This window comes from Onychostruthus taczanowskii, unplaced genomic scaffold (genome assembly GCF_017590055.1).
Source record: "Onychostruthus taczanowskii isolate IOZ18803 unplaced genomic scaffold, ASM1759005v1 scaffold13, whole genome shotgun sequence".
Lineage (NCBI taxonomy): Eukaryota > Metazoa > Chordata > Aves > Passeriformes > Passeridae > Onychostruthus > Onychostruthus taczanowskii.
Genome location: NW_024498462.1, coordinates 2,559,473 through 2,584,941, shown reverse-complemented (window position 1 = coordinate 2,584,941; position 25,469 = coordinate 2,559,473). Strand labels below are relative to the sequence as shown.

The following is a 25,469-nucleotide window of genomic DNA, read 5'->3' as shown; positions in this document are numbered from 1 at the left end:
CATGGCACATCATGCTCAGTATATAAACTGCAGGAGATGGCAGAGAGATGCCAAACACTGCCCAGGGATGGGCTGGGCATTGGTCAGTGTATTGAGCAATTGTATTGTGCAGCTCTTACTCCTCTTCCATTTCATCTCTCTTGCTCCTTTTCATCACAACAATTATAATTGTATTCTATTATCTTTCAATTATTAAACAATTCTTGTATCAACCCATGATTTTGACTCGTTTCCTCTGATTTGCATCCCCACTGGGAGGGTGGAGGGGGAAGAGAGCACTAAGTGAGTGAGTGAGCAGCTGCCTGGAGTTAAACCACAAGTTCCCCCATGAAGGACATGGACCTCTTCAGGCTTGTCCAGAGGGTCATGGAGGTGACCAGAGGCCCGGAACAGCTCTGCTCTGAAGACAAGCTGAGAGACTTAGGGTGCTTCGGCCTGGAGAAGGCTCTGGGGACACATCAGGGCCCCTCTCAGTGCCTAAAGGGGCTACCTGAGAAAGATGGGGAAGAATTTTTTAGCAGGGCCTCTGCAATAGGACAAAGAGCAAGAGTTTTAAACAAAAAGAGGTTCAAAACAGACCAGACATAAAGTTGAAGTTTTTCACAATGAGGGTGGTGAGACCCTGGCACAGGTTGTCCAGAGAAGCTGTTGATGCCCTGTGCCTGGAGGCATTCCAGGCCAGGCTGGATGGGGCTCTGGGCAACTTGGTCTACAGGAAGGTGTTTCTGCCCAAGGCAGATGATCTTTAAGGTCCCTTCCAAACCAGACCATTCTAGGATTCTAAAACCTCCATTCCTTTTATTAAGGAGAGGCTCTGAATAGACTGGGAGCAGTGTTTTTAAAATATACAGAAGCCTAAAGTAAATGCAGATGCAATCAAATCAGCAGTTCCCCTAACAGATGAGCTGCCTAAAGCAGTTGCAGTTTGTTACAACAGCCATCTGAACTGATAAGTGAGCCTGAAAAAACTTACATATTCACATGGGTTTTTCCCCTCATTTAATCTAATTGCAAAATGAGTTTAAAGGGTGGCTCTCTTTAACCTCATTTGTATGCAGCACTAGCTTGCAAAAATAAGCAACAATACACAGTATCCTCAGTTCTATTGTTTCACTCTATACCCAGACTAAACTCAGCCACTCTCAGCAGCTCGAATAAGGAGATACTTGGAAATGTCTAATCCCCAAGCCTTCCTTTTCTGAAGGATATGAATTACACGAAAGTGAGATTTTCCACACCGATTTACCTCATGGAACACTCCAGACAGTGCATGTCTGACATGGGACTTTTCAGACTGCTAGGAATCACAGAAAATTCCGCCCCCCCAGCGCCCCCCCCAGTTTTAAACAGAACACTTAATTAAGGAGTGTTGATTTCCCTTGCTGCAGCTGTAGTTTACACCTAAGGCTCAGCCTCAGTGCACCAGGCAAAAAAGCACATCCAAACCCCAAACCACACCTAATGTTTGTTCTAACATTTCTGCAACAGTCAAGTTCTTAGCATTTACAGACTACATCCATGTGATCATTTTTTGCTTTAAATTAACTGATTTTATTGGAAACCAGTTTCCTAAATGCAGTGCAAAGCCGTAAGTAAACATTTTCTCCTACTGAATGTTCAGTAGATACACAAAATTACCTATGATTGTTGCTCTTTCTTATAATCCAATTCCACACAGTACTCAAAGCACACAAAAAACCACTGCTCTAAAGTCTATTGTAAAGTAATTTTTAAACAATGAAAAAAAAAGAACAATTATGGCAAACTGACTTATCTGGGTTTAACAGCAATTATTTCTATCAAACTGTTTGAGATGAATGACCTTCGTAACTGTGAAAGCACAAGTGACAGATGTGTGATGCATTTTAAAAAATTGTTTGTAGAAAAACAGATTCATCCCCTGATGCAGGCTAAAGATCCACAGTCCTCTATCAAAGACTCACACTGCCAGAGTAAAGAGCTGTTTCTGTAAATCACAGCATAAAAATATGATGTGAAACCCACATTGTGCTTAAGTCCAATGAATGTCCGACAAGGAGAACCTTGTGATCCAAGTGGAATCTATTCAGAACATTAAGCTCAGGAGGTCTAACCTCACTTTTCCTAACATATATTAAGCTGCCTTAATACCTTAACAATGCAAACATCCCTAGTCACCCCAATTTTCATGGGTGTGAATGTCTAGAAACGACTCTGACTAGCATCTTTTAGGATGAAAATCGGTTAAGTTCAAGTGAATGAACAAGCTTAGTACACATTACTATGGAAACAAGCTCAGCCTTGTCACTTTTTAAAAAATTTCTTTAAGTAGCCACCAGAACCAGCAACACATCTCCCCCACCCCTTAACATAGGTATTCCAATGCAAGTCTTGCTGCTTCTGAAAATAGACAAAACCTTAAAAAATACACAGGATAAAAATATTTGACACCCATCTTCTCTTGCAGATTAGCAGAGAACTTAGCAAACTGTGCAGCAGGACTCCTGAAATAACTGAGGAATACTCACTGGAAGCTAAAGTTTTTCCTTTTAATATTCAATATTGAAGGGTTTTGCAGGAAAACATACTTCAGGAAAATAAGCTGCCTTTCACAGTAATTGCACATAGGAAGAAACAGGGTCTACACTCAGTCCCATACTCACAGCACTCAATGTCCTTCCTGGACATGGTACATAATATTCGATATTAAGGAAAAAGAAGGCCTGAAAAAGCTCCAAAGTAACATATTAAAATAACTGTTATTTATGAAACTAAACCTAGTATCTTCTTGAACTAGTGAATGTTCATAAAGAGATTTCTGTCTGCTTAAAAAAAAGCTAAAGAGATTTTTATGATTTTTATTCCTTGACGAAGTTTTAATAACTCTGAATATCTTAACTCCCCACCCATCATCAACAAAAATGCATTCAGTAAACAACAAAAACACAAACTTCCTATTTTTTTAAGCATTTGTTAATTCATATGTTTTGAGCTTAACCTTACTGAATTTAGACTTTGGCATGATTCACAAATACCTCTCACTCTTTCAAAGAACTTTATTTTAAAAATAATTTTAATTCATTAGACCGTACTTTATAATAGTTACCAATAGGATGGACCTGAACTCAAGCATCAGACATTTGTTGCACTTTCAAGTTTTGTAACAACATGACTTTTCAAAATAAAAGTGTACATTTAGATTCACAGGTTAATTTGTTGAAATTTAATAACATTTAAAATCACTGGAATATGAACTGAAAGGGATATATGTGAAGTATACACAAATACTGAAAAAGGCCATAACCCCAAAACCCACATGGAAATGGAATGCAGCCAATTAGTCAGACTGTGGTTTAGGAATTTCACATTTACCTGGGTTAGCACCTTAGTGAACTCAACCACTGAATGTGAGAAATGAGTGCATGAAGTGTGACCACTCAACAGGTACCATTCCATGAGCAGACTGTGTTGTCTTGAGCATTTTGTGCCACATTTTTGAAAGCTGGCAATATCTGAGACTTTTCGAAAATGTGTAAATAAACAATGGCTACAGTTGAAGTCTAAACAAAGAAATACTTTCTACTTTCTGTCAGTTGATATTTTTTAAAGCAATCATTCATAAGGATTGCATCAACATCAGTTAGCAGAGGAAGATCAAACTTTATTGAAACTGCTTGCATACAAAATATATTGCACTATAACCAAACAAATGTCAACATAAAATCCAATCTGTTGTAGCTAATATGTACAGAGAATATTGCCCAAGAGCAGTTACATTACAAGGTCAGTCTACCTTGGTTAATTATCTACAGTATTTTAAACCAAACAGCTTACAGATGATGTGTGCAAGGTACCAATTTCTGTTTTCAAATACTATACATTCCCAAAATAAATAACTAGAAATCAACATTAATGTTTGGCAATACTTTTTAAGACATTTTTATATTTGTTAAATCATGTGCAGTTCGTTGCCAGTTTTAGTATGCTCACCTGTATGCAAGGAAAAAAAAGAATGGAGAAAGCAAAGAAACAAAACTCACAAAATACATCAGAGGCAAGGTCAAGTTTGTACAATTCTGTACATAAACAGTGGCTCTCCTTCTGGAGTAATCTGAACAAAAAATGGACTAAAATGAAGGTCCTTATGCAGTTGTGCCCAGTAAGTTTAACAAGTGATCAGAAATGAAAGAAAGCACAGCTCCTCCCACCACTTCCCACCCTTCCCTGGTGTACAGCTGTACTTTGGATCAAATTCTGTGACACCTTCATATTGGCTGGTAATTAGGACCCTGCACTTCAAAATCTGAAGAACTTTTATTTTACCTTCAATATTTCAACTACTGCATCTGTAGTTGCCAGGGCATAACATGCGGTGACTTTCTTCTTACCTCTCCTGTGAAATAGCCCCCAAATTAAAATAAGCAATTCAAAAATTTTGGGAGGATGAAAACCATCAATGCTTTAGGCTGGTCATCTGGCCAAACAGCAGGCACCCATTACTAGCTTGTGAACATGTTACACTTGTTCCCTCAGTAACAATGAGTTTTTTAGTTTTCCACAATGGAAAGATTTTTTTTTTTTTTTAGTTTTTTTTTTAAAAAAAAAAGCTTCTGTACTGCCTACAAAGAAAAAAATTACACCCCTTTTTCAATAACACTATTTGCCAAATCTTCAGTGCAAAATAAATTTCCTATTCTTATAACTGCCTAACTGAATGTTTATGTAAGGAAAAAATTATGGAAAGCATGCACTTGTCTATAAAGTACTAACGTCTGACAAGGATTGCTACATATATTTTACATTTAGTGTTACCAACTCATCTTCCCTGATTTCTGCATCCAAATATAATATTCCTACCTGCCAAGATATAAAAAAGGCACAGATCATACAACTTTTTTGCTAATGAAAATGACAATTGTTACATCACACAGATTTCAGGGTCCACCAAAATATTGAAAAAGGTGGACCAGAATGTGAACTGACACAGGACATAAAACGACATAGCATTTCATGAAGAACTGGTAAGTTAGATTGAAAACAGAAGCCAATTTGATTACTGCAAACACTATTTATTCTGAAAATTGAAATTGAGCAGTGAATTTGACCCGATGTGTTAAAATGGTACAACTGAACAGAAAGTTTACCAATGCACAGCTCAGTATTTTTAAAACAAACAAAAAAGAATCTTTCATTGTTTGAACTGCAATATGTACTTGGAAGCGATTTTCAGAAGTTCAGGTATTTTTATGCAAATATTTGAATAACTTCTTATTCTGAAAACAACTGCATACTGTTGATGTTAAAAAAGGCTAACAGAGAACATATGTTCATTTCATGCCCTGCGCCATCTCGCCTACTATTTTGTCTTTGGCCTAACAAGTTTCTCTAACATGGAATAGGAATTACTGAAACAGTATAGGAAGTATGACTTCAGAGTTATGCAGTTTAGGGGACTCCGTTCACCAGCGGCTGTTGCGCGTCGGCGCTGTCCGTCTTCTCCTTCTTGGGGTTCCGCTCCTTGCCCGCGCGCAGCCGGCTGCCTTCGCTCGAGGTATTCTGTAAGGTTTTAGTGTGGACACTCCTTTCATTATTGCAGTCAATTCTGATCTGGAACAATTCACAGTTATATAAAGCATTCTCCTCCTTTCCTCCACCCCTGGGCGCTCTCTACCTTGACGGTCTGGGAGCAGCAAATAGTGCCAGCCCCTCATGGCTTTGTTAAATGTATCCAGCTGCAGGGGAGGGTGAAAATTCTTTTCTGTTCAAAAATGCCACATACCTGTGAGCCAAAAAATCCTCTGCCATCTACCTAGACTTTGCAGCTAAAAGAAAAATTTCCAGTTTGTTTGTGCACAAAAGAGTTGAATTAATATCAGATGGATCTCCGAAACATTATTTCAACTTCTAGTAATTCGACTTCCTACTCTTTGTATGCAAAAATCCCCAAAAGACAGTGTCATTTCATGGCAGCTTTTCTGAATCTCAAAAAAATCTACTCAGACCTTTTTTGAATCTGAAATAAAAAGATCCATTTAATACACCCAAAAAACTTTTGTACCCTTGTTAGGTGGACATAAAAAATTACAAGAGAGCATGCTGAAAGCATATTTTATGCTCGCAAAGGAGGCAAATGCTTATTCCTTTATAAGTAACATGATTTTTGCAACTTGATCAGCCAAATTTGAACAACATGCAAGTACTTATTTTCTTGTAACATGTCACTGCATCCAAATCTTGGAGCAACAGATAAAACTCCCCATGATTTAAGTGCCTTATGGTTTTTTTTCAGCATCACATTTCTCCACTTTGTAAGGTAATTACTAATTAATTATGAAACTCACATGGCCATTATTTATTTTTTCTTTTGCCAAGTGAATTACTTGCATTTCATATGCCTATTCAATTACTACACCTTTAAGTTCAGCACACTCCCATTTCAAAAACTAAGCATCTGGTCACTTCCTCCATTTTGTCCCTTTCTTAACCAGGCTTTCTAAAAACCAAGCCAAGAGTCATGTCTGTGTCTCATTGGAACCCTGATTCCTGGTACCACCACACAGAGGCAGCAGCTTGCAGCTGCTCTGTGTTTCTTCCTCCCAACTTAACTCATCCTATGTGGTAAGAGATGGTAGAAGGTTTGCAAGCTACCATTTACAGCAAGGACAGTTTCCATGCAGGAAAACTTAACATATATACATAAGGTATCAGCTTGATAACTTCATGAAACAAAGCATTTGAAAAAATGTAGAAATATCTTTATAAAAAGCTTAAAAATATTTAAGATTACAAGATCTTTCAAATCTGTTACTTAAAAAATTTCTTGATGTGAATTTTTAACTTACTTTCTAGACTAAATAGCCTTCAATTACCAATGTTTCATTTAGTATTGAAGGTAGTTTCTGAAGTTTAATCTTTCTTACTCTGAGAATTCTGGCTACAACACACTCTCTTTATGTAGTGTTAAGGATTTTCTACCCTTAGGTACATAGAAGATAGACAACAACACACAACACAGCAAGAAATAAAAGCTAAAACCAAAGCACTCGTAAGAAAAGAGACTGAAATCAAGCTGGTTAGTAAATCCTTGAGACTTGTCATCAGTTTTTCACCAGACAGAGCAAAACAGCATTACAAAATTGCATCTTTACGCAGCTTGATATATTTAAAGTCCTGAGCATCTGCGTCGCTTTGTAACACAATTTTGTAGATGTGATCAGAGAGTCAAAGAATATGCAATCACAAGACTGCTGTGTCACTCACAACCTTGAAGACTCTACTTGTTACTATATGACACAACACAATTTTAACAGTACGAACTTCCCACATGACAAGAGTTACCTCAAGAGACCCGTCTGCTGTCCTCCCTTTTGCCTCTCTTGAGTTACGCTGACGGTTATCTGTTCGCGACTGTTCATCATTGCCTGCAAGAAGAATTCATCCACTAAGTTGTTCAACAAAGACATCATCTTCTGCCACTTAGATTTTACACAACACAGTAGGCAATTCAGAATTCTCTGTCTCATGAACAAATGTTATTACTAACATGTAACAACAGTTCTTAAACTATGGGTCAGGAATCACTAAAGAAAATGTTCACAGGTGATGATGCAGACAAAACCTCAGTGTTTAAAACCACCACAGTTTAAAAAACACTGACTAGTGACTGGAAAAAAAACACTTCTCAAAATGAGTAACCACAGAAGAGGGCTACACAATCAGCAGTGTATAATACCTTCATATTTTTCAACGGCTTATAAGCTTCCTAAATTATACATTACCGTCTTATTATGCAGCACCTGTATTTTGAAAAAAACATTTCAAGAAATAAGCAAAACTGCAGAATAAAGTATTTTAACAAATAAATATAATGGAACATCATATGTTCTTGTATATGTATTTAACTTTTTGAAGTTCTCCCATCTTACTTTTGCCTGGTCCTTTCCATTGAACACAAACTACAATGTTATCCTGTTCCATGAAAATCAAATAAAACATATGAATATGGACAGCTGAATGAGTAATACAGATGTTAAAAGATTTTTCTGTATCTACTGAAACTAGGATTTGATTCTTTGATGTCCATGTGTGATGGCACAGGCCACAACTTGAGCCAAGAGGCATTTTAGGAAAACAAATGATAGCAAAAACTCCCCCAAAAATAAAGCCGGTCGAAAAGAATTATACCCCACTGCTCAATGCTCAACACATCTGAAACAAAATACTCCATTTAAAAGACTGACAAGTCAGGAGAGGCCACCAGGTGGGGAGTTGGAGCAGCAGAGCAAAGGAGCAGCTGGCAGTAGTGACTCTGCTTTAGGATTCGCACAGTGACAGCTGTTTCCAAAAGGATCTCCGTTTACCTTTGAATCCTCCGCGCCCCCGCCCGCCTTGGCCTCTGGCGCCGCCGCCGCGCCTCCGCCCGTCCCCCCTGCGCAGGTAATTGTCCCGCTCCTCCTCCGCCGGGGCCGCCGACCAATCGCTCAGCTCGTCTCTGTGATCAGACTCTGTTTCAGAAGCATTTGATGCTTCAGAATTAGTTCCTATCAAGAGGATGAAAAAAATCCAAACACGCCAGTGTAGCTTAGCATGAAATTACTATAGTAGAATGCAGAATGTATATATTTAATTTTTTTCTTTCTTTTTTCGTTAATAGACAGTTTTGGGATGTTTTTGCCTCTCTAACATACATAATACAGAAAGGTATGTAATATATATCACTTCTTCAAAATTCAAGACTGACTAATAAAAATTAGTTGTGTGTTTAAGGCTAAATAATTAAGTGTGCCACATCCTTAAAATTGGTGTTATCAGTATATCAATAGATTACTGAACATACTACAAGATGCAATAAAAGTCTAATAAAACGTAAGTTTAATAGACTAGACTCCTTTGTATTTCTACAACTGAAAGTTGTGAATATAACCTGTCCTGTCTCCTCTCACCACTGCAATTCATCTATGAAAAGAAAAAAATTCCATCATGAAACAGCCTGTAACAGACTACAAAAGCAGAGAACAAAGTCAAAATGCTAGAAATTTATCAAATCAAACAAATGGCCATTGCAATTTTTCCAATTGACAGATCACCTTTACTGAAAAGAGCTGGTTCTTTCCCCATTTTTTCCTGCCCATAACCTATATTATTAACAAGGTGAATTCACATCTTCTAAAAATAGTAAACATCACAACAACATTAATTCTGTATTATGAAGAATGTAAGCTAAGATTTTCTTACAAAGCTCACACTACAGGCCTTTCAGTCAGGACAAACATCAGCTGACCTACATTATGGATAATCAAGTAATAGATTGCTCTGAAGAAGCACAATCTGGAAAACTATTCATTAATGAATTATCCAAGGTTTCAAAGGGTAATACACTATTTTGGTGACTACGGTCTTCTAGTAAAAACATAAAAGTTCGATTTAATATGAAGAAAATAGCTGTCCTGTAAATTGAGCTACACAGTATTTTCACCTATAAATATTTATAAAAGGACAGACTCACACAGGCTTAAAGGAAAACTGAGACTTCATTGTCAGGAATTATTCAAAATATAGATAAAAAAACAATCCTTGCCCTATGGAGTTAGGGAATAACTAGATATACTCCATAACGTAGAAGACAGAAGCATGCTGTAAGAAGCAGGAACTGCATGGAAATCAGTGTAAATTACAGGAAAGCATTACACTCTGAAGTACTTTCTTACAGCATAAAGCTTCAAATATTAACACTCAATATTAACTGCTTTTTAAAAAGCTCTACACCCAGTCTTTTCCAAGAAGCCATGAGAGCAGTAGGGCTCCCTGAGAAGTGCAAGTGTCCCTGGAGGCACCTACCTGAAGCATAGCCCGGCCCACGCCGGCTGTGCCCGCGGTTTCTGTAGGGACGGCTGCCGCGGCCGAGGCCGGGCCCGTCGTCGGTCATGTACCCTTTGTCCTTATCCGTGCGGTTCGAGGGGGGCCTGGAAGTAGCTCCGATCTGTCGCAGCTGCTCATCAATTTGCAATCTTTCCAAACGCAGCTGGTCCACTTCCTGTGCGAACACAAGCCCAGCAAGTCATGTACCGCCGCTATTTAACCATCTGCACGTGCACACATGCAGGTCTCAGAAAGAAAAATATTACAACTGATCATCTGTTTAGTACTCCAACAGCAACTCAACTTTGAGAATAACTTGTCTAACAGAAAGACTTTAGAATGTTCAAATCCATGTGCTACCAACACAATTCTTCCTGTGGCACACTTGACAAGTTTAGGTTTGTATCAAGAAAAAGCACTCACATCAGAACACAAGCTCTTTACACTGCTGCACATAACAAACATCAGTTATTAAACAATTCTAGTGTAACAGTATTGTTTCATAAAGAAGCACTCTGCTTTTAAACCCTACACAATGATAATGAACAGTATGAGGAATGGGAGGATGCATAAAAGCATAGAGAGTAAAGGACTGTGACTCAGGCTCAGAGGCATCAGCACACAGCACCCTCACCATATACAATTAGGTAAAAGAGATACTGCAACACATATTCATGAAGCACCTTTGCCAGTTTCAGATGTTATCTAGTTCACATCAGAGTGGCAATCCCCTTCTTCTTTCACTAGGGAGAAATCTATTGATAGAAGTTTTATTCTGACACATCCTCTGCAGGTCACCTAGTCCAGCTAGGACTTTGTTAAGATGCTTTGGTACTCAGGAATGCACTCCATCAGTGACTTGGTGTATAACTCTTCTCTCCCTCTTAAGATGCTCCATGCTCCCTAACTCAATCTTCCTTTAGGAAGACTAAGACTTCTTGCTCTAGACCCTTCCATTGGTATAGGGGGCTGATATTCCTTAGGACCAATCTTATAAATAAATAATAAACCCAAAACTGAGGATGACATTCAGTACCTCATCCGTCCTGTTTGTGAGCAAGTTCCCTCCTCCATCCAGCAGCAGGCCTGTATTTTCCTTTTGCTGCCAAGATACCTGCAGAAGCTCCTCTTACTCCCCTTCACATCCCTTGCCATACTCAACTCCTGATGGACTTCTGCTTTCCAAACTCATCCCTGCCCACACAAATTGTGCTTTTATAGTCCATTTGATTCACCTGTCCTTACTTTACTCCTTGTATCCTCTTTTTTACTCTATTAATTTAGCCACAGGTTCCTTGTTGATCCCTGCAGGCCTGCTGTTACTTTTGTGTGAACACCTGCATAACAAGATGGATTGTTCTTGAGCTCAGAGAAGGTGATGCTTTAAGAGCCAGCTCTTCCAAACCTGATTTCCTTCCAGGAATGTATCCTATGGGATTCTTCCAAGCAGATCCCTGAACAGGCCAAAGTGCACCTTCCTGCAGTATGGGGCTGTGAATCCTCATATAAGTCTTTCCTCTCAAGATCCTGAAAATTCACTACAGTCATTCCAGCCAAGTCTGCTTTCTTCTTTTTACAGAGAAATTCATGACTCTGAGCTGATCCAGTACATTTGATGTTGATGCACTATTATGTATCTTTTACAAAAAGTTTCCTCAATAATGTTTGGAGGCATAAAAACATTAAAATCTTAAGAGGAACAAGTCTGTCCCTCAGTGAACTGGAGGACATTATTTTGAATCATAAGGCAACAGGCCACTAAGATAACAATATTTTGTTTGTTTATGTTTAATGGGATGAGAAGGCCAAGATAAAACCTTTGAGATAGGAATTTATCCAGTAGTTATCACAAGACTGATGAACACTTATTTGTGACCTTCTGCTCAGGAAGGTTGGAGACCACTAAGACCAAGTGACCATAGTCAAGGATGAATGGATCAATCTAAAATAAAATTGCTGGGCTATTAAACACTTTCTGCTACCATGGCAGTGCCCATTTAAGTACTCACATGCAAGTATGCATTTTAGGCAGCCAAAGAAGTTTAAACCAGAAATATCTTTCCAAATCATAGTGAGTATGCAAGAAATGAACTTGATTTTTAGTATTAGTTTTCATCTGGTTCTTCTCTGCCTCTGCCTTGTGACAGCTGCAAAGCTGCTGCTCCTCTGCTCTAGAACACTGACAAAAGCAGGGTTAAAAGGTAAAGTGACTGACTTGGTAAGAAAACAAAAGTTGTTTCTTCTCATGACTTCTTTGACTACCTGTACTGAAAAGTTTAACAATGTAAAGAAATTTTAGCATTCTAAAAGATTCACTGATAGCTACTACACTGACTGGACAGGTATCAAATCATGAATGGTCTGAAGTCTTCAAAAGAGACGCAAGACTTTAATTTAATTAAACTCAAAGCTGTCCCTACTGTTAGATCTGGCCCTGCCATCGAAGATTGGGCACATGGCCACAGCCACCACAAGCAAAAGTAACTATAAGCAACAGTGTGGGATATTTTTTGCTCCCTATACAACAGACCACTCATCACAGACTACTGGGGAAGTTATGGAGCCAAGAGGCAAACACAACATATAAAGCCGAGTTGCCTACAAAACATACTCAGGTGTGAAACGTCAATTCATTACAGAAAAAGTAGTTTAGCGTTTTTGCATTAAAACAAATGTCCACTCTATACAAGATTCTGCATAAAAGGCTGTTTGCTCTGCAGTTGCATGAAGGACTGACTACTCTCTCATATATAAAGTTGGCAGCACATTTTGACATATTTTTTTATTTTCTTACTCTTTTGTAATTTACATCCTGAAAAATGTTGTCATCCCCTTCTTCACGCAAATTATTATTTTAAAAACATTTTATTTATATACAGAATACCTGTTACAATACTAGTTTTCCAACTGCCTCAGGACTTGAACAGTTTATCATCATCACACTGTTACCATCCTAAGTATTGACAAAAAAAAAAATCAATGGTAAAGCACCATCATTATCCTCACCTTTAAATAATTAAGATGATAATCCAGAAGAACAGTTGCATTTGTGATGCTATCCTTGGTTCCTACAAACACAAATGGTACCATGCCCTAAAACACAGTAACAACAGACTTTGGTTATTGATCACAAAATATTATTGAATTCTGAAGAGAACCAAACTAGTGTAAAACTTTAAAACAATTCTTACACCATGAACAAGCAAAAATGAAAGAGAGACAACAGTATATTTTAATTCTATTAAATTTGATATTGACTACACCATGTACTCTAATTCCCTTTATGCAAAGAGCTTTCTTCAATAGGCAGATTTAGTTCATTTGCATCACAATGTCAATATTTACTTTTCTGAACAAGTGTAAAAGAGTCAATTTAGAACACTTTGTTTTCTCCCTTCAAAATAATACCACTTTTGCTGACTGCATCCATTCTCTCACTCCAGCTCCTTTTGGTCTACCTTTGATCTTTTAAAAAAGTAAATCAAATTAACATTGTGTTGCAAAACAAAACCTGATCCTTCTTGAAGATCTGTACAGTTTTTAAAAAAAAAAAAAAGCCAAAAAATATTCAAGGAAGAGTTAGTACTTCAGGTGATGATTTCTAACTTACAGTTCTTCTACCCTTCAAGCACATGAAGGGTATTCTGTAAATACATGGAAAATATAAATCTGGAAATTCTCAAGTCTGAAATTGTGACATTGGGAAACAAAACACCTAAAGATTAACTTAGGCAGGCAAAACAGGTAAAAAAAAACCCTATCTTAAAGGGCCTCACTGAGTGTGGAAAACTAAGTAAACCTCAGCAAATACAAGGACAATTTGTACACCAAGACACTAAGACTGGAGCATTCCAGAGGTGTGAGTGCAGCCCTCACAGGCCCAAGGAGTGAACCTGACTGTTCAGTGAACCTGCTGCAGTGAACCTGCAGCACCTGGGCAGGTGAAGCTTCACTGTGGACTGCAGATGTTAAGCTGAGCATCTCCAACACTCAGCTGCTGAAGCCCATGCCACTGCAGACCAGAGCCTGGCATACCTGCTGATTATCTCAAATACTGTTCTGCTATCTCACCATTTCCTCTGAAGAAGGCTTTAATTTTCACTGTACACACAGCCTTTACAGAACTGCATTCCAAAGGAAGGTGTGCTGCAGAAGTGAAACTATTTGATACACAGATGTCTTAAAAATTAAAAACACACTATGCCACAGGAGTGGCCAGTCTATAATTTGTAGTTTGTGGCTTTTTTTAAGTTTGTGGCTGGTTTTCTTCCACCTTCCTTTTCTTTTACAGGCAAAAACCTTACATTTGACCTTACACATCTACATTAAGTAACCAGGAAAAATAATATATACACAGTCCTCTAGTCCTAAGGAACCTCAACATGAACACTGACTTTCATGAGCATTAAAAATTCTTTAGCCACAGGCATTGTTGACTGAAATGTTTTATTATCTGGGGTATTTTAAGTTTCATAAATATTTTATACAACCTGATAAAGAGCAGTGAAATTTCTACTAAACTGGCATTAACTAGCTCACAGCATCAATTATTAAATGATGACAAGACAAATGATTTAAGAGGGCATTTAAGGAAACAGCTTGCTGCTGCTTCTGGCTGTGGATTCAAGGTATAACAATGCCAGCTATTAAGGATATGAGCTGGTAACCATGTTAAGCAATTTCAGCCTTACAAAAGCAGCAGAGTGCTTATTTTTTGAACCTTATTTTTGTCTTCCAAAGTAAAAGCACCTATGCTCAACTTGGCTGCAGTGGGGAAAACTGAGCAGACCTTATGTGCATACTAAATTTAGAGATAAAATAATATATATTACTGTAACAAACAGTACCTATCTCATTGTAAAATATGAAAAGCCTGAAGATAGCCTGTTATAAAATTATGGGATGTATAAAACTGCACTTGAAACTAATGGGTAGTATTCTAACATCTCAGTCACATAAAAAGAACCAAGTGCTGTATTAAAATTTAATTGAACTACTGTTCTGCTGCAAGAAGAAGGGCTGCAATATCCAAATTTACATATGGAAAGATTATTTAGATTTCATAGTTGAAATAAAGCTGCATTCAATTTACAAGTACTAACTCTTGTTAAAGTCTGATCTCAGGTTTCTGTATTGCACCTGGCATGACACAACTAACACATGAAGCAGTGCAACCAGTGCCAGTGTCAGAAATGTCATTAACAGGTAAAACAGAAGTATGAATGCAGAGCTTCACAGGTAAAAAAGACCTTTCAAGATAATCCTTAAAAGCTGCATTTTGGACAGAATTAAAATCAGAATTAAAAAAAAAAAAAGCCAGACATACTCCCTGCTGCCATGAGTACTGGCTCTTTTACCCTTCTGTGATTCTCCAGCCTGCAGCAATAGCAGCACCCTCTTGCTTATTAAACTAATTCCATTTTATGCTGCAGGAATTTTTCTTTAGAAATTAAATACGACAGACCAGTGAAACCTTTAAGTCTAAATACTGACCATTTACCTTTCCAGACAGATGTAAAACTAGTAGAAGAGTAAAAAAAGCCCTTAGTTAATTGCTTAGCCACTCTGTACAGAAAGATGGAAATTGGATTGTGGATTTCCAGTAAGTCCTACAGTGATAAAACAGCAGAGGAAATAACTACTCAAGCAAGAACGTAAGGGCTCCAGAAACCACATTTCATAGCTTATTCAAAGTGCAAAGGCTCTTAGCCAGTACATATTTGGATTTTGAGGTAAATGAAAGGCAGTTCAGTTTCTTTAAGCACATTTCACACCTGAAACTGCAGGGAGTCTTTTTGCATTGAGATGTCAAGACCTTCATGCTGTAAGATTTTTTGCATGCCACAAGCTTGCCCCTCAATGCAGCCCCGCACAGAAGTGCCTCAAATGACAATGTTTGAGATTTCCTTCATGCCCTCACAAGGCTGACAGCCTTCCTGTGCAAACCTGGAGTTTCACAGTGTTCATGCTTGTTTTTTCTTTAGGTTATCATTTACAGGCTCTTGTCAACATAGGTAGCATTTTTTAAAAGCAGAGATTTAACATAAAGTACAAGTTTTTCATTTCAACAGAACAAACTGCTAATGAAAAATTAAACCAGGTAAAAACCTAAGAAATCAAACTCAAAGAAGAATAATGAATGAAACCAGCAAGTTTCATATATATGGATTTACAGCCTAGCACATGCTGGGAAATGTCATTGCTTCCAACAGGAACCATGTGACATCTCTAAGAAGGTGCACTGCCAATAAATTTCACAAAGCATTTTTCTAAAACAGAGAAGCCAAATTTATATAAAAATGTCCCTCAGCATTAATAGAAAAGATAGAATCCATCAGAAAACACATTAATCAACACTTTATCTTACCACTACAAAGACAAAAGAAAGAATTTATTTTATCCAATTGACAAAAAGAAAAATTAAATCAACTGAAGACATACCTCTTCTTGTGGAATATTTTTATCATTTTCAGCCTCAATTCTCACTCTTACGACGCCAGATTTGTCCACTATCTCCTGAATCAGTTTTCCATTTTTTCCTATTACTTTTCCTACAGAAAGAACATAGAGAACATTTCAACCTTTATGGTTTTCCCCAAACCTAAGAGTATTGCTGTACTCCAATTAGACAAGACTATTTAGGTGCCAGTGCAAAACTTGATGCTCTACAATAAAGATTTAGCTAACAAGCCACAAACTGAAATGCCCACATAAGCTTGTGGTGCTAACTTATAAAACACACTGATCACAGAAATACTCAGTACCTTGAATGCTTATTTGGCTTTGCTTTGGTAGGTTTAAAATAACTTCAGTGAATTACAAACATTTCTGTTTGCATTTAAAATATCCAATCAAAAACAAACAAAAATTTTACAGTGCCTTAACATTTGCTGCAACTACTTCTTGTGTAAGCAAAACTTAGTTCATTTACAAATTCTTAGTTGATCAAATACGACCAAAGATACTGTCTGAGGTAGATGTAAAATTCTCTAAAACTAAGGATTTTAGACATTTTTGCCAGTAGGTTATAATGCACTAAAAAGTCAAAGATAAACATGGAAATCAATTATACCCCAACACCAGTAATGCAGACACATCTTTTGAAGCAGACATTCTAGTGTGAGACAAGGAAAATGAAAATTTAGTTCTCTCCAATCTCAGCAAAACCATGTGCTGCAAACTGGCAGGAAAACTAAGCTGCTTGGGATGTGATGAGGGAGAGCCCATCCTTCAATCACAGCTGTCAAGAAAAGCTTAGAAGAGTCATGTCAAAAATGTTTTCTGCATGGAACAAAAAAAAGTATTTTTGTTTAACAAACCGCTGGAGATCTTAAAACGTAATCTTTTTCTATTGTCATGTCACTAAATTAGAGGTAAAAAACCCCAAGTGCATAACAGCTACTGTTTGACTGATACAATTCATCCATGAAGAAGAATTTAAATGCCACTTTTAGTCACAACAGACTCCTGTTGCTCCTATCATTCAAAGCTAAATAAAGTTTCATTTTTGTGTTTCAACTTTTCTGACATGAGTATTTGCAGAAAACATGACAAAATATGCCCAGTAAGTTCCTCCTCAATGACAGGCTGCTCTGAGTGTCAAAAACTACTTCTGAGTACTTTATCTGACTATTTTATTTCATTATAAATTACTGACAAATGGAACAGCACCTTACTAATAAATGTAAAAAAGCCTTGGTAGTGATTTAAAAAAATAAACCAAACAAAACCGCCAAAACCTCCACAATTTACATCAGTTACTGCAATCAAAGCTTTTGTGAGGATCTGGCAACACACACAAATATTTTCAAATAAAAATGTCCATATAGTCTTTAAAAAATCAGTAACATGTTGGGTGGATTTTTTCTTTGTTTAGATTTTTTTCAGTTAGAATTTTTAAAAATATAACTAAATAGAAAAAGGTGGTTGTTTGCATCTTCTTTAGATTAAAAAATATCAGTATATATATATATATATCTAAAAAAGCCTTCTTTTTAAAGCAAATTACTAGGAATTTTGAAAGCCAAATTATTAAACATAGCTTATTTCAGACATAACATAGGGTTCAGCCAAAGTTATATTCTGAACTATCCATGTCAAGGATTAAGAGTAGAAATGAAAACCTGCCAAAAAAATATAATTGCTATGTTCTAAAGAGAAACAGACTTTAAGTCCTCAAATTAAAATAATGATGGCAGGTTATCATTTTCACTTATCACCAGTAAAACCAGGAGGGAATAAGGAAGGAAAACGACTGCTTTTAATCAATTCCAGAGCTGAGCTGCCACATTCCTCAGTACTTGTTCTTTTGCAGAATTTCACACTGCTTCAACACCAGCTTTCATACCCTCCCTGACAACCTATAAAGCATTTGCTTTCAGGGCTATGTTATAAAGTATTTTCTCTGCTCTTTTCTTATCTTCTGAATGAAATAACATATTTTTATTTTGCTTTGTGGCATCAAAAGCTCTTAATGACTTCCCCACATATACACGGGCTGCATGTGTTCTTAAGGACTTTTTTATTGTTTGGCAATGGAAATTCTTCATCATTGATACCCAAGTCCTAGTTCATCTCACAATGCTGCTTCTAAACATCTCTAAAAGGACAGGGGGAAACCAGACAAATGTAAATCAAAGAAATTATTCAAAATATATTAGGAAAATATGAAACTGCAGATTCATCTCTTCTATAGCTGACCTAGTCTCTGGACATGTTTGGAGGAAGTAGATAATTCTCTGGCTCAATCCAGAAACTATTCTGCCTCATACTTTAACACCAGCACATTGCTTCTAGTTCAGTGCATTTCTCAGAAGGCATTTTTCTTTCCTATCACAGAGGCAGCCTCCAGAACTGACATACCTACTAAATTCCTTGGGACTTGTATGACATCTTCAGCAAATTCAAGGTAACTTCTTGCCTTTTTCACCGCATCTTGATCCTACAATAGAAAGATGTGTAAGAAACAAGATGCATTTCCAAGGTTTTTGTTTACTTGTTTCTTTCAGGTATTTTCTGAAATGATAAAAAGGGAACTCACCTCTCCATAAATATGGAATGTACAAGTATCTTCATCAAGATCAATGGCAGTCACTCCAGGGACTTTTCTGGCTTGCTGAATATTAGCACCATGAGTGCCAATGGCCAAACCCATTAGGTCTTCACGTACTACAAACTGTTCATGGAACCGGGATGCAAGTTGCCTAGAACTCTGAAGAAAAATCTAGTGTCAGCTCACTATTGCTTGTCTCTCCAGCACACTGGAGATAGAAATCAACATAATTTTCAAGCCTATTTTTCAATCAGGTGCTTAAGCCTACCTTTTATTTACTCAATCCCTTTACTGCACTTATGTTAGCTTCAAAAGCACCAAGGAGTCTCCTTCAGAAATCTTTTAAATACTAACATAAGGCTGGCCTCTAGCTGTGCTGACACCTATTTTGAATTACCCTTTAATAGCCACAGCTATCAGGTGTTACTAGGTAAGGCAGCACTCGTAAGGTAGTAAAATAGTAACTACCTTACTATTATCAAAGCAAACCTTCTGATCTCTGAGAAAAAAACCAGCACCAATTTCAACAGGTGGTGAAACTGTAATAACTCAACCACTGACACAAAATTATGTATAAAACAGAGCAGCTGTGGATATCTACTGCACTTAAAAAAAATGAAGAATCTGTGCCTATGCAAGACAGCACAAAAACTGTCTGAATTCAGAGAACAAGTATGTTCAGAATTTCATCCAGGAATCGCACATCTACCCAGACAGAAGGGTCATACTGAGCACTCACAAGTGTGAGCATAACAGAACACAGGAAAGGAATAATTGCTTAATGCATTGTGGGAAAATAGAGAATTTCCAACTGTGATAATCTATTAAGGAAGGAGTGTTTTGCAAGGAAGAAAAGATAAAAGACATGACATATAATCCCGTCCATGTTTCTGCACTGCAATCGAAGCTGTAACTACTGTCAAGACACACATAAGCACACTTCAAATTAGCAGTTTAATGTCAGCAAAGTGAGACGCTGCAGATGTTGAGAAAACATCAAAGAATTGCCCAAAACAAGCCCTATGCTGTTCCAGCTAAACTGGTACCACTTTCTGAACTGCTCCTGCTTAAAGCTGCTGGTAAATATCCTGTGCTAAATCACTGTTTCAAAGAGTTGGTTACAGTAGATAGTGGTGTAAGTATCCAAGTGTATGAAATACTTCAGATACTCTGAGTGCACTTTCAAAGTACCTCTGTAGCTACATTACAGACAATTTGGAAAACAAACGTTATTCTTAATCGCTCAGATTTCTACTTCAAACAGATAATCCAAATGCTGATTTTACTAGCTGACATCTTTTATAGACAGCCAAATAAGAGGAGAAAACAAGATGACCAAGACAAGCATCAGTTGTTAACTATCTATGATACGTGAAAAAGATGAAGCTACATCATCACTGAGTACCTTGGCTTTGACAGTCAAACCAGAGTTTTACTGCCTGTACTAAAACAGCATCAACTTTTCTGCAAATTATTATGAAGTGTGTTCTATTTAAACATCAGAAATTCTGTGTTCTTCTTCCCTCCAATACATTTGGAAGAAACATCAATGCAATAATGTATTAATACCCACATAGCAGCCAGAACTGAGCTCTACTTAGATACAGTAAAATACAAACCAGAACACAAAACACTTGTCAATTCAGGCTTTTTAGTATGTGAAAGACACCCAAACCAGCTAAATCACACCCACAGGGAAAGAATGTAAACAAAAAATAATCTGTTATTTCACTTGATGCTCTAAAAGCCATGTTTGAGAAGCAGAGCCATGTAAGTCAAGAAGATAACATTCAAAACAGAAGGTACAACAAAAAGGAAGAAAACTCCATTGAACAAAAAAAACTGGTCTAGTGACAATGACTCAGGAAACAAAATAGGTAAAACTGCTAAAAGAAAAGAAGTGGCAGACTTTGAAAGTTCAGTGACTATGAGACACGTCCAAAGGTTTACTTGATGAAAACAGTAAGCTGCTATTAATAATGCAATAAAGCCCAAAGCATTCACTAAATATTTTTTCTGCAGATGGACACGTGCAGTCTGTTGCTATGTCAGTGTCTCAACAATAATCATGAATATGATTTTTATTATCTGAAGCTCTTCCTTTCAACTTTGGATGAAACTGATTTTATATTTACTCTAACTACAAGAAAGACAAATGCCAAAATGAAAAATACCAGCCAACTTCTGTCACACAAATTTTAACTGTATATATTTATCTCACAACCTTTATTTAAGTACTTAGGTAGAAACTGAAGTTCAACAATGGTTTTCTAGTGAGAACAAAATCAAGTTTGAGACTTTCACAGCAGCAAAAAGACTCAGTGTTACAATGACAAGAAGAATCCAAGATTAGTTTGGGAAAGGAATCAATGACAACAGTTGTTGGTGCATGCATTTGTGGGGGCATGTAAAGAGAATTAGCTCTAAAGAGGCTGTTGTTCTTCCCACCTCCAAAATAATACTTTGCACTTCAAGAGGTAAACTGCCCACACAACTGTCAGTTCTGGAGGATAAAGAAGAATGATTACTGAAGAGCTACAGTGGGGTGTTCAGTAAAGAACACCAATGAGGAAGAACTGGTCCGTCCATCTTGGGAAAAATCAAAACCCAAACAAACTTGGATTTCAGCTCTGAAGCACAGAAGTCAAGATACAAGAGAGAACAACAGAAGTGAGAACTTCTTGTAACAGTGAGTATACCCACTGGATACACAAGGCCTGAACATGACATCCCACTTCAAAGGGATGTAACCCCTGGGAAGGGGGAATGAAACCTGGCTCTGCAGAAACTGCTGGTATACACCCTTGTCAAACTGAGTTACAGGAGTTTAAGCGGTACTTCTGGTTCTTGACAGCGAATCTAAAAAGTTTTCATAAATATTGCTATTTTTACTAATTTGTAGATAGGAGAAAAACCATGAAGAAATGTTAATTCTGGTGTATTAAAAAAACTTATTTCCTTGCCTACTCTTTTTCTTTTCTTTTTTTTTTCTTTTACCCATGGACAAGTATGACTCAAGCTTCTTGCCAGTCAACACCCACTCACCAGTCACAGGAGTATCAGAAGCTGTATCTGCTGTAAGATTATTTCCTAACATTTTATCTACAGACAAACCTATCCCTTCATGAATTCGATCAGCATCAGTTTTCACCCCTTCCATCTCATTTTCCCTGTATTATTTTGCTTGATCCAGTTCTAGTCCTATCAGGATCATAACATATTCACTCCCATCTATTTTTAAAGCTACCAAATATGTGGCATTATTTGTGCAATGACGGCTAACTATTTTATGCTTTAAAATATGGAAGAAATACACATGTATTTGTGTCTACATAGCTGTATTTAATCCCCCACAAAATCCTGCTGATAAAAATGAATCTTTGAAAGAATAGTCCCTATAACTGTAAACATCTTTGTTGGATGACACTTCCACCAGCCTTTTTTACCACCTAGATTATTATCAATACATCATTACTTTCACCTCAGTGCAAGTCCCACCAGCTAAGGAACACACAAGAGATTTTTTTATTACCTGTTTCACTCAAATTACTTCAGGGAAAACGACCAACATACCTCCAGCTGTTTGCTGGCTTCTTCATTTCTCAGTATCAGGGATAACTTGGTGCGAAGACTCCGAAAGTGCATATCAATCAGCATGTTGGCCCGCTTCGTGGTCACATCGTTGATTGACTGCATTGTTAAGAACACAACAGTGCTTTACACATGGGCTCTTGAAACAAACCACTGCCAACGGTACAGTAAAACACTTGTACTTACCAAAATAATAAGCTGGTGGTTTTCAGAATCATATGTTACAGAAAAAGCCCCAACTGCCTTTTTGAAGTCCTTATGTGCAGATTCTTTGGCACACCTAGGAATAAAAATGTAATGAAATTAAAAATAGTAACCACTGTGTTTATGGTTAACAGATACAAAGAATAATTCCTTAATACAAAGAATGTAAATAAAGATTTCCAAGCTCTCCCTTTCAAAGCATGTGTTATTTTATTCCGTTATCATTTATTTTACTCATTTTTCTTTCATTTGTTTTCACATGAGTAGGATTAGAAATATTCCAGAAATTTTCTGTATGTAAATCTATGAAATGACAAGTTACACAAAACTACATAAAAGTTATAATCACTGTGATCAGCAAGTTCAAGATTTCAAACACATCATGAACCACTAAAATGTGATTTCATTTTAACCCCTGCAGCATTCTAATGACCATATGCTCATCTCATGCTGTGCTTGGCTTCTCCAGGTTTCCTGTGTCCACTCACCACCGAGTGAACTTGTGTATGCTGTAACACTAACTTCAGGAAGTTTTAGTCTAACCTGAATTTATAGCCCATTCCACACTGAGGCAATAACATGCATCTCAAGGAAAGCAGAAAGTGACCTGAAGGTAAACAAGGGGAGTCAGTATCAATCTGACTTTTAGAGCTGTAACTATATGACAACAACACGTTCATGGCCTAGGAGAAAGTTAGCTGGCTTTGCATCACACTCTGGGAGGTTTCATTATTGTTCAACTATTCCCAAAGCTATCATCAAATAATAAAAGTTGACCAAGAATGGATTCAGATTAACCTGTGCATACCACAGAACAGCACTAAGAGTGAAAATCTTAATCTGTATCACACACAAACCTTAAAATTCTGAAGAAAGTGTTTCTTCCTCCAGGACTAAACCAGAATTCAAAAATCATCTTTTTTATTTTTGAAGTATAACCACATCGATATTTGAATTTTTTACATTCTTACATTTCAACAAGCTAATTTAGAGTGGTAAAAAACATTTTTATTCCTCTTGTCTCAGGCTTAAGAATTTACCCACACTTTGAAACAAGTTATAAAGAAACGCTTGTACTTACATTTGCCTTAAATCTTCAGGAACTGCCAGTTTGATTTTATGAAAAGTATCTTTTGTTGCGGGTTTATTGGGGTTCACAGATCTCAAACGCTCAATTGTGACAATTTCGTTGTATGTAGCATCACAGGCTGCATATTCTATTACGTAGAACTGATATAAAAATAATAAAATCATCCAAGCCACATATTTTATGACATGAGTGAGCATTATACTATTAAGGAAAAAGTACTTTTATTAACTGTGCAAGTCAAATTCGACTTCTCAGGTTGAAGTTAATGGTAATTGCAACTGTCCTACTCAAGAAACTCTTAACAAATTAATAGATATTAGTTCAAACCACAGCGTACATCAATATATAAAGAGAAAAGAAAGAAAAAAGTATAAGTAAATATAAAATTATATATATATATGTATATATGCATACTCCTACCTCACCCTTTATCATTCTCACTTTAGCCAACCACCAACAGCAGGGTTCTTTTTCATTTGCCCTGGAATAAACCTGAACAAAATACATACATTATATCCTTAGAAGACATCACAAAAGCTGACACTAATATGATCAGGAACTCCACAGGAAAAAAATCCAGCAAAACATCTTAGTACATAAAGTCTCTGAGCACAACATAGAAAGCATGTAACAGCCTCAGTCTTGCATACAGTCAAAAGAGAGATAATTCAGACTTTTATGTCTGTTAATATTTAATCAACAGTATTTCTAATAGTGTGTAGGTCTGATGAGGCCCTACCAGTGGGTGAGAGGGAGGTCACATATCTACACTTCTTCAGCACATATATGTTATCAGCAACATCCACATTACAGAAGTTCTGCCATTTTCTTATCTTTCAAATTAAAAACCTACAGAGCATGCAAGCAGAATGCAAATCTTGCAAGTCCTCTTTCTTTAAATTAATTATAAAAGTAAGTGCTACAATTTTTTAAAACAAGGAGGTTTTAGAAATATGCTGCTTTAAAGTCAATCTCTTTGCATATACACGTAAGTATTTACATACACACATATATTTCTATGTTTTTATGTATACACATATAATGCAAATTATCTGATTCAGCTTGAAGCTTTTCTAATAGAGACATTATTACCTTACAGCTTAATAACTACAGTTCATCACCTATTTCTGAATTAATCCAGTCCTAAAAAGGACTGGTCTGTAATCAATGCAACACTGACCATGTCTGTAAATCAGCATATTTGTAACTCAGCATGGAGGTCATGGTACATGGAATTTTACATGGCCTTTTGTGGTACATGGAATTTGCATGGTTTACTGCTGTCAAACTCTGGGTTGGTGATGTGCCTGACACTGTGTTTTCTGCAGTACTTGGAATCAAAGAAGGTGACACCACCTAACATGGAAGCAAACCTTCCAGTGGCTTGGCTGACATTTTTCACAGCAAGTTCTCTCACTTCTCAAGACAAGAGCTGTTAACGGAGCATACACACCTCTACTTCATCGCTTTCATTTATGTCTTTATTATAGCCTGCAGGTGGTGGGAACCTCACATCATGGAATGGGATTTGTCTCTCTGGTTGCCAGCTACAAACAAAAACCACAGTGAATGGTCTAAATATTTTCATCTTCTTTGTAAACAAAACCAAACATTTTTAATCCATTAATTTTACAGCTTCAAATTCTGTGGAGCTTTTGTGCATATATGTATTAAAGATAAAGTGATCCAATGTAC

At 37.0% G+C, this 25,469-nt stretch overlaps 1 protein-coding gene across 4 annotated transcripts in view; it reads right to left on the bottom strand.

The window, feature by feature from the left end:
• Positions 1–2,840: 2,840 nt before the first annotated feature.
• Positions 2,841–25,469, bottom strand: part of FMR1 (FMRP translational regulator 1) — a 31,868-nt gene continuing 9,239 nt past the window's right edge. For 2 of the 4 annotated variants that reach the window (XM_041396462.1, XM_041396458.1), the window contains 13 exons: positions 25,228–25,321; positions 24,195–24,266; positions 23,766–23,914; positions 22,667–22,760; positions 22,463–22,579; positions 18,878–19,048; positions 18,700–18,778; positions 16,279–16,388; positions 12,844–12,930; positions 9,817–10,012; positions 8,340–8,519; positions 7,318–7,400; positions 2,841–5,586 (listed from right to left, as the gene is read on the bottom strand). In XM_041396462.1, coding sequence (XP_041252396.1) covers positions 5,425–5,586; positions 7,318–7,400; positions 8,340–8,519; positions 9,817–10,012; positions 12,844–12,930; positions 16,279–16,388; positions 18,700–18,778; positions 18,878–19,048; positions 22,463–22,579; positions 22,667–22,760; positions 23,766–23,914; positions 24,195–24,209 — 1,443 coding nt within the window. In that variant the 5' untranslated portion in view covers positions 24,210–24,266; positions 25,228–25,321 and the 3' untranslated portion in view covers positions 2,841–5,424. The remainder of the gene's footprint in view (positions 5,587–7,317; positions 7,401–8,339; positions 8,520–9,816; positions 10,013–12,843; positions 12,931–16,278; positions 16,389–18,699; positions 18,779–18,877; positions 19,049–22,462; positions 22,580–22,666; positions 22,761–23,765; positions 23,915–24,194; positions 24,267–25,227; positions 25,322–25,469) is intronic. The other 2 variants (XM_041396459.1, XM_041396460.1) reach the window with 2 other exon arrangements.